General features: G+C 41.1%; 1 protein-coding gene across 1 annotated transcript; it reads left to right on the top strand.

Annotated features, from left to right (window-relative positions):
* The first annotated feature begins 1,324 nt into the window (after positions 1 to 1,324).
* On the top strand, positions 1,325 to 9,037 carry LOC107573469 (gastrula zinc finger protein XlCGF57.1-like). The gene is made up of 2 exons (XM_016259903.1): positions 1,325 to 1,483; positions 7,675 to 9,037. Exons 1-2 carry the CDS (start codon positions 1,405 to 1,407, stop codon positions 8,874 to 8,876), a joined length of 1,281 nt encoding a protein of 426 aa, XP_016115389.1. The 5' UTR covers positions 1,325 to 1,404; the 3' UTR covers positions 8,877 to 9,037.
* The last annotated feature ends 1,559 nt before the right edge of the window (positions 9,038 to 10,596 follow it).

The following is a 10,596-nucleotide window of genomic DNA, read 5'->3' as shown; positions in this document are numbered from 1 at the left end:
CACACACATCTGAAACACACACACACACCCCTGTAACACACACACATCTGTTTCACTCACTCACACACACACACACACACACATCTGTTACACTCACTCACTCACTCACACTCACACACACACTTATGTAACACACACACTCACTCACTCACACATCTGTAACACACACACACACACATCTGTCACACACACACACATCTGTAACGCACACACACACATCTGTAACATACTCACTCACACACACATCTGTAACACACCCACACACACATCTGTAACGCACACACACACATCTGTAACATACTCACTCACACACACATCTGTAACACACCCACACACACATCTGTAACGCACACACACACATCTGTAACATACTCACTCACACACACATCTGTAACACACCCACACACACATCTGTAACGCACACACACACATCTGTAACATACTCACTCACACACACATCTGTAACACACCCACACACACATCTGTAACGCACACACACACATCTGTAACATACTCACTCACACACACATCTGTAACACACCCACACACACATCTGTAACGCACACACACACATCTGTAACATACTCACTCACACACACATCTGTAACACACCCACACACACATCTGTAACGCACACACACACATCTGTAACATACTCACTCACACACACATCTGTAACACACCCACACACACATCTGTAACGCACACACACACATCTGTAACATACTCACTCACACACACATCTGTAACACACCCACACACACATCTGTAACGCACACACACACATCTGTAACATACTCACTCACACACACATCTGTAACACACCCACACACACATCTGTAACGCACACACACACATCTGTAACATACTCACTCACACACACATCTGTAACACACCCACACACACATCTGTAACGCACACACACACATCTGTAACATACTCACTCACACACACATCTGTAACACACCCACACACACATCTGTAACGCACACACACACATCTGTAACATACTCACTCACACACACATCTGTAACACACCCACACACACATCTGTAACGCACACACACACATCTGTAACATACTCACTCACACACACATCTGTAACACACTCACTCTCTCACACACACACTCACTCACTCACACATCTGTAACACACACACACACACACACACACATCTGTAACACACTCACTCTCTCACACTGCGTAAGCTGTCAAACATTATCTACAGATCAATACAGAGCAAACAATACATATCTAAATATTATATCTGTTCTTTTATTAAGTAGATGTGCTAGTTTTGAGCGTTTAGACTTCATCCAGAGATCTGTCTGTTAATTATTCTGATCTCAAACACACAGAGAAACTCCTGCTGAAGCTGAGATCCTCGAGACACTGTTATAGAGATGGAGCTTATTAAAGAGGAGAGTGAAGACGTGAGGATTGAAGAAGCTTTCAAACATGAAGATCCTGAGGAACAAACAGGTTGGTTTTCATTCTCAAAGTTTTTCTTCAGTCATGTTTCTCTTTATTGTATTTACTGCATGTAACTCGTGACGAAATGAATGACATCAGGATAAAAATAATAAAAGCAAAAATGTTTCTCCAAATATACTTGGGCGGCCGTTAATATACCTGGGCGACCCGCCCAAGTAAAGTCTATGCGTGGGAAACACTGCACACAGACTCTAAGAAGCGTTGTGGACTGAGCAGGGCTCTGTACTGAGACCGTTTCATTTGCATTTGCGACCAAAAACTACTGCATGCGACTATGAAAAAATATTTAGGAGCACCAGTGCGACTGAGCCTATCAGCATATTTGTGTTTGTGTTCAGGAGAGCGTCAAAGGCGACTTACAACCTGTTTGTGCAGCGTTGAGTAATGTATAAGACATATCTGTTGAATCCTTAAATCCTTTCATTACAGCCTAATAAACAATGTGTAGACGGTGTAAATAAGAGATTCGTTGTGCAGTGTAGTGAGCAGCGTTGATTATGATGGGTATGAACTAAGATGAGTGACAGCTTTTAATGATTATTAGCCTAAGAGAGTTTGCAAATGTGATTCTGATTTAATACAACACTTAAATAAACAAGAAGTTAATATTAAGTGACTTACACTGTCTGACTATAATTGCTTCAATTTCTACATGTTTTAAGTATGACAACAGAAAAAAAGTCAATGGGAACAGCTTTACTGGGCATTCAGTTGTATTACAGTAAGTGACAGTTCAGAGAGCAAAACAGATCCGAAGTGCCAAAACTTGTCTGAAAGCAAAATTGACACAATGACGTCACCTGCCGCCACAAGTCTCACAAAATCCTGTGGGAAACACTGTATTAGAATAAGAAATCTTTATACTTCTCAGAAATATACTTAAAATTACACTTAAAAATACTTAAATTATACTGACAGAAAAGTCCAAGTGTTTTTGGACTATACTTGTACTCCTGCACTAAAAAGTAAAGTGAATGAAGTATTCTTTTTATTGACAGGTTAAAGAGAAACTCCTGCATGCCCCTACATTAAACACTGTGATTAGACGTTTAAACTGGGATGAGTCGTTGTGTTGTTTTGTCATCCTATACAATAGATTTGTTTAAAAATGTTGATGAAAAAAAAACAGTTTAGTTGAGTATGTTAATTAGGGGTGGGAGAAAAATTGATGCATAACGATTTAAAAAGATGTCAAGATTTTTTTTAAAGTCTAATTAATAAAAAAAAGGAAGATTCCCACACCTAATGTGAACGTGACGTTTACTTTAAAAGTACAGTTAAACGTGTAATGTAAATTATGTTCAAAAACTACAAGTATGTTTGTACTTATTACTAAACTAGTACTTCACTAAGTAAATTTCAAAGAGTACTTTCATAAACTAAATGTGCTATTTAACTAGTAAACTATCAGTATACATTTGAGTTCACTTGTAGTATTGTTGCTGTACAAATGAAAACACAGTTGTAAATAGGGCTGTCACGATTCCGTGAACAAACTACAGCAGGTAAAGCTGTCAGCTGTGGATATTGGCAATATCGTTAACAGTTCTCGTTTATAATCATTAGCCTACTAATATGGCTGCTTCTTATTAAAGGCAGAGTAAGTGATTTTTCAAAAACACTTTAGAAAACTAATTCAGGCCGAATCGCAAAACAAACTTGTAGCCAATCAGCAATAAGGGGCGTGTCTACTCGTGATGTGGAGGAGAGCGCGTTCAGTGCATGGGACGTACATTAGCCGAGCCAGCGACAGAAAGATAGAGATAGCGGATAAAAAACAAAAGAGGAAAACGTCTGCAGAAGGATAAGGCAAGAAGTAGGACCCGTGTAAATATGGGATCAGCTTTCCAGCGCTGGAGAGAACTCGATGAGTGGAGGCCTGCGATCGGACGCCGAGGTTGCTTTGTTTCTTCTCAATAGCTGAGTAACACCGTGTCTACAACAGCTGAAGTCTGCCTACACTGGACGCGATCAAACCACCGTTGAAAACCATTTGTGTGTCAGCACGTCATAAATGGAACCCAGCAGCAGTTTTCTGTTGGGGATTTGTTGCGCTGCGCTGCGCTGCGCTGTCACTTACTCTGCCTTTAAGATCTTATGCTGCATTCTGTTAATGCATAAACTTCATATAAACTTCATATTAGCCTATTTGTAGCGCACTTGCCATCCAGTAATCGCAATAATCTTTGTGCTTTGTTACCTTTCAATAAACAAAGTGTCAGCTTTAAAAGTATGCCAAATTCATAACGAAATTCAAACAGTAAATATGGTTTTGGTGCTCTTGCGGTTTCAAGCGGCAGTTCAAGCGGCAAGTGAACCCATTTTATCTTTTTCTTTAATACTATAGTATGATAAAACATAAATGAACATCAAAAGGTTGGCTATGTTATAAGAGAGCCTACAGTAGCCTACAACTTACTGAAATGTGTCATGTAATCGCTCATTCAGTGTTTCAAACTGCGGAAAACGTGTAAAGCTTGTAAACATTGCCACGTAACAGTACATTTACCTCAGAATAACCATTCGGCGTCCATAAGCTCATCAATAAGCTCATCAGTCAGCTAGAAAAATAAATAAAAAGAGGAACATTTTGCTGTATTTGTGCTATTGCATATTCATATTTTTACTTAACCTTTTGTCTACATGATAAGAAAGAATGCAAGCTAAAGATCAAATTCAACACCTCCTGTAAAATAGCATTTTACTAATAAAAGAAAAACTGACTAGATGTGGGAAAGACATAACATTTTTAGGATGCATTGAGGAGGAGCCCAAACTACACTCAGTGGCCAAGTGATACTTGTACAGTCCATGATATTGGTACATATTCTGTGTAATAAATAATTATTTGTGACTGTATATTTCAAGTTGGAAAAGATGCTTAGTTCCCACTTTAAGTGAACCTTAGTTCCCAGGACATCTACAAGATGAATTAAAGTGCTGCTAAATAAAAAAAAATATGAGACATAAACACATGACAGTATGATTTAAATATTACATGTAAAAAAATATATTAAAATATATTATATAACATGTTCATTCTGTGGCACCTGAAAAAATAATTTGGCGCCTAAGTTTGTTTCTTACAGGAGCCAATGGCTCCTGGAGCCATGTTAGACCGTTTTTCAAGGCTGCATGATATTAAACCCATTTAAAAATCATACTGTGAATTCACAAATGCTATGATTCAAATATGTGATGCAGGTTTAACGTATGAGCTTTAATTATTTACATGCATGTAGGTTACATACGCACAAATCAGAGCAGCTCCGTTCACAGTAAATGCTGCTCCGCACAAAGAGTTATAATTTACGTGTGGATGTAGCGTCTCAAACTCCATCTCTTCATACTGTTGTGAGTTTGAGTTTATTATAACGTACACCTGGGAACGCAATGTGCGCCATTTAATCAGATTTGTAAGATAAATCATTTTTAACCTACATGAACACAGGAGAATACTAGGGATGTCCCGATCTGGGATCCCCTGATCCGGTCAGAGTCCTTGAATAATGAGTATCTGCTGATACCGAGTCCCGATCCTGACTGGGTTTTTGTTAAATGTGAGCCAAAATCATCACAATTAAAAGAACCAAAGACTTAAACTACTTCAGTCTGTGTGCATTGAATTTATTTAATACACGAGTTTCCCAATTTGAGTAAAATTACTGAAATAAATGAACTTTTACACGACATTCTAATTTATTGAGATGCACCTGTACTGACAGGCTTGACACACTGCTAGCATTTCCAACCTGTGTTGGAGGCATCTGTTGTGACAACTTTCCTCCTGCAAGCCATTCCTATGGCCACGCCCTGTTTCATCCAGCAAGAGTCCATCCAAGGAGCCAGGGCTGTCACACAGGCCTGGCTCACCCTGGTATGTAGGCACCCGTGACGCCATGTATGTGATGGAACCCGCGGGTTTAACCAGCGCTGAAGGGGTCGCATACGAAGCAGGCCCAGCTGTAGTGCTGGTGACGCTGCAGCCATGAGGCCCAGCATCCTCTGAAATGTTTTGAGAGGGCGAGCGGCACCGATTTTGAAGGAGGCTGTGAGTTTCCGCATGGCCAGAGCACATTCTGGCATGACTACAGCTCTCATTTGAGCCGAGTCGAAAACTGCCCCCAGGAACAGTATTCGTTGACTGGGGAGCAGCATGCTCTTGGCAAAGTTGACCCTGAGTCCCAGGTGCTCTAATGGCACTTTTCCACTGCACGGTACGGCTCGGTACAGTTCACTTTTGGGGGGTTTTCCACTGGGTACAGTACCTGGTACCTGGTACTTTTTTTAGTACCAATTCGGTTGGGGTTCCAAATGAACTGTAACGTTACCAAAACGTGACGTGTAAACTCTGCTGATCACGGATTGGCCGGAGAGAATCGTTACTATCTGCGTCACTGAACTTGCGACACAAACACATAAGAACCGCTAGATTTAAATCAGCACAGCCAGCGAAGGATCGAATGCAACTGTTTTGAACGAGCGCACCTTTTTTTAACAACCGAAAAGTTTTGTTGTCTGTTGCGGAAGTACAGACGTTCCTCTCGTTGATAGCAGAGGAGCGGATCCAGCGAGAGCTTGATGGGGTGATGTGGAATGAAAAAGTTTTTTTTAGGAGTCGTGTTAGTAGAGGCGGCGCAACTATAACGACATGTGAATAATCCCGCCCACTTTAAAGCGGTACTGAACTGCAGTGGAAACGCAAACAATGCCGTGCCGTACTGAGCCGTACCGAGCCGAGTCGTACCACGCCGTGGAAAAGCGCCATAAGTGACTGAGGAGGGTCCTGTGTGCCATCGATTCTGCCTCTGACTGGGCCAGCACAAGCCAGTCATCGAGGTAATTGAGAATGCGAATTCCTATCTGCCTCAGAGGGGGAAAGAGCCGCGTCCATGCACTTTGTAAAAGGGTGGGGAGCCAGAGACAGCCCGAAGGGAAGGACCGTGTACTGATAAGCCACTACCTCAAAGGCAAATCTCAAGAATCGTCTGTGATGGGGGGGCTATCTGGATGTGAAAGTATGCATCTTTCAGGTCCAGAGAAAAGAACCAGTCCCCTGAGCGGATTTGCGAGAGGACCTGTTTTAGCGTAGTCATCCTGAACGACCTTTTCATGAGGGCACGATTCAGGTGTTTAAGATCGAGGATGGGCCGGAGGCCACCATCTTTTTTGGGGACGAGGAAGTAACGGCTGTAGAAGCCTGCCTCGCTCTGTGCTGGAGGAAAAGTTCTATGGCTCCTTTCAAATTCAAATTCATGACCTCTGAACGTAGGATGTGAGCGCCCGTGCTTTCTACTGAGGTGGGGACCACGCCGCTGAAGCGCTGGGGTCTTTGAGCGAATTGGAGTGAATATCCTGGTTTTATTATCCCCTAACCCACTTTGACACTCTGGGGATGGCATGTCAGGCCTTGGCCCACATGGCTAGGGGTTGGATTAGCTCGAGTGACTGGCTGCCCGAAGGCAGGGCACTCGTGGGAAATGGGAAAAAGAGGAAATTTGCTCTCTTTTTGAAAGTGTATGTGTTTTATTTTCCCTGCTGTAACAGCGGTTGGTTGCTTGGGTGCTTGAACGGGCCCAGAGTTTGCAACAAACACATTTCCCTCTGCACCCAGGGTTGAACAGGGTGATAGGAGGCTTAAGAGAGGTCGCTTGGGGGGTGGTCCGGCTGCAGTGAGACCTCGCAGATCAGGAAGACGCCAGAGGCGCCAGGTCCAACGCTACCTTGGGTTGGGGTCCTTGGCGCTTAGGAAAGGAGTAGCATCTGGCCGAGCAGGAACATCCTCGTGTCTGCTGAGTCTTGGCAGGCTGAACGGTCTTACACGGCTTGGACGGATGGGGGCCTTTGCAACCAAAGTTTTCTGTCAAACGATACCAACCTTTTTACTCGCCTTGCTACAGTCTTGGAGTTATGAGTCACTATTTTTGTGTATGTCACTTAGAAAAACCTTCAGTGAGGCAAAATGCCTTTAGGGTTTAAAGGGTTAATTGTTTTATCTAGAGTTTCAAATGTGACTGGGTTTGATTTAACGTTGTGACCTCGCAGTGGTAATAGGCATTTTGGTTGACTACCTACTGTACTTGTTGTTGGACTTAATGTTTTACAAGTCTGTCTAAAAGAATTCATATCTTTGTGCCATTAAACTGGTGATAACTTTTATTTGTTTCTGTTCACCCTAGACCTGATACCGCTGAAAGAGGAGAGTCAAGACCTGGATGAAATGGAAGAGAAAAATCTGTATGAGAAATATCATGATCTCATGGATGGAGAAAAATATTTTAGTTACTCACAGACTTATAAAACAGAAGCTACAAACCTTAAAGTCCAGATGAGAGTTCACACTGAACAAAGCCCTTTCACCTGCCAACAGTGTGGAAGGAGTTTCGGTCAAAAAGAAAGCCTTAAAAACCACTTGAAAATCCACACTGAAGAGAATTTGTTCATGTGCTCTCAGTGTGGAAAGAGTTTTACACAAAAAAAAACCCTTAATGTCCACATGAGAATTCACACTGGAGAGAAGCCTTACTCCTGCAAACTGTGTGAGATGAGCTTCAGACGAAAAGAAGGTTTTAGGTCTCACATGACGGTTCACACTGGAGAGAGCCCTTTCACCTGCCAGCAGTGTGGAAAGGGTTTTAATCGTAAACAAAGCCTTAAAGTCCACTTAAAAATCCATGCTGGAGAGAAGCCATTCATATGCCCTCAGTGTGGAAAGAGTTTTACACAGAAATCAACCCTTAATGTCCACATGAAAATTCACACTGGAGAGAAACCTCACACCTGCAAACTGTGTGGGAAGAGTTTCTCAGTAAAAGGAAGTCTTAAAATTCACATGAGAATTCACACCGGAGAGAAGCCGTACACCTGCTCTCAGTGTGGAAAGAGCTTCAAACAGAAAAAAGAACTTGATGGCCACATGAGAGTTCACACTGGAGAGAAACCTTTTGATTGTGCTCAGTGTGGAAAGAGTTTCGGATATAAATCACACCTTAATAAACACATGAGGATTCACTCCGGGGAGAACTGTTTTATATGTCAGCAGTGTGGAAAGAGTTTCTCACACAGAGGAAACTTTGACAATCACATGAGATTCCACACTGGAGAGAAGCCTTTCACCTGCCAAGAGTGTGGAAAGCGCTTCACAGTTAAAGGAAACCTTAAGACGCACATGAGATTTCACACTGGAGAGAAACCTTTCACCTGCCCTCAGTGTGGAAAGGGTTTCACAATTAAAGGAAACCTTAAGACTCACATCAGAGTTCACACTGGAGAGAGGCCTTACAAGTGTCTTCAGTGTGAAAAGAGTTTCAAAAATAACACATGCCTGAAACGGCATTTGCAAACTCATTCTGGAAATAAACTGCCATTGTCCTCAGTGTGACAAGAGGTTTAGGAGCAATTTGAGCAATCATCTGTGCATTCACTCTGGAGAAAGATAATTTGATTGTGTTCAGTCTAATAATAACATCACACTTTAACAAACATATTAAAGGGTTAGTTCACCCAAAAATGAACATTAGCCCATAAATTACTCACCCTCAATGCATCCTAGATGTATATGACTTTCTTCTTTCAGACAAATCCAGTCGGAGTTATATTAAAAATGGTCTTTGATCTTTCAAGCTGTTTAATGCCACTCAGCGGGTGTTGCATGCATCAGTCCAAAATAAGTTAAATAAAAAGCGCCCATCCATAAAAACAAGTGTCTCACACGGCTCCGGGGGGTGAACAAAGTCCTCCAGTAGTGAATCAATGCATTTTTGTAAGAAAAATAACCATATTTAAAACATAATAATCAATTTAATCTAGCTTGCGCCAACAGTTGTACACAGAAGCAGTTTCGGGCGGATGAAATGTTGAACCCATGAAGAGAAAACTGCTGTGAAGCTCTGAGGCTGTTGATGGACTCGATCTACTCCATCTATGTTTTGATAATCAATCCAAACATAATCTTTGACAAAAAAATTTGATTTTTTTTCAACTTTTTGTTAAAAGTGTAATTTTTTTAATTAAATGTATTCACATTTAAAGGTGCAATAGGTGATTTTTTTTTGTGTTATGCTGGTTGAAAGTCTGTGCAGACAGAGCGAGAATGACAGACAAACATCAACAACCTGACCTTCCTTCCTGGTATTTTAGTACTGTTATTAACTGTACTATTAATTTTTCTCACCAATGAATGGCACATGATGTATTGAGTAATGTTGTCTCTGGTTGTCTGGTCTGTGTGCATACATGCGTTCAGGGGGCATGGCTTTGGACAGCATTTGCAGGGAGGGTGGGGTGTTCGCTTTCAGTGCTATCAGGCTAAATTTAGCATTTTCCGAGATGTCTTACTGCACCTTTAAGTGTGGATTAAAAAATGCATGATGTTAGCATAAAATGTTTTTTTTGTTGTTTAACCCTTGTGCGTCAATTAAAAAAGTTACACATGGGTCCATAATGGACAAAAATGTCTGTCAAAACTGTCATAAAAATGTGAAGCTTGGGAGCACAGACTTAATGTAATGTCTATTTTGCGTTTTGTTTCATGTTTTTGTTTTCATGTTTTTTATTTTGTAATTTGATTCATGCTGTGGGTGTCATGCTTCCCTTGCCCTCATGTATTTCTGCCCTGTGTATGTGTCATGTTGTGATTGGTTGATTCTTGTCATGTGACCCTTAGTGTTTGCTATAAGTAGCCCTCTTGTTGCCATTGTCTCTGGTCGTGTATTGATTTTGTAACTCTGTTGTCGGTGAGTCTGTTCATGTCCAGTTTGTTCATGTCAAGTCAAGCCATTGTCAAGTCTTTGTGTGGATATTGGATTCTGCTTCGTTTTAATAAACTGCACTTGGGTTCTTCAACAATAATCTGCCATGGGTCTTCTTTAAAATGAGACCAAACTTAAGTGTAACAATTGATCCACTGAACGGCAAGCTAAAGTAAAAAAAAGTTTAAAAAGTGAAACCTAAAAAAAGTTATAGAGGTTTGTTTATGAAAATGATTTATGAACAATATTTTATATAAAATACATATTTTATGAAACATGGTGAACTCTAAACCTACTAGAAAACAAGTTGTGTTCCAAATTTGAGGTTGATATCAAAAAATTAGCTTTCAG

The sequence above is a fragment of the Sinocyclocheilus grahami genome, unplaced genomic scaffold (genome assembly GCF_001515645.1).
Source record: "Sinocyclocheilus grahami isolate Dianchi unplaced genomic scaffold, SAMN03320097.WGS_v1.1 scaffold1953.1, whole genome shotgun sequence".
Lineage (NCBI taxonomy): Eukaryota > Metazoa > Chordata > Actinopteri > Cypriniformes > Cyprinidae > Sinocyclocheilus > Sinocyclocheilus grahami.
This window is presented reverse-complemented; position numbering and strand designations above follow the sequence as displayed.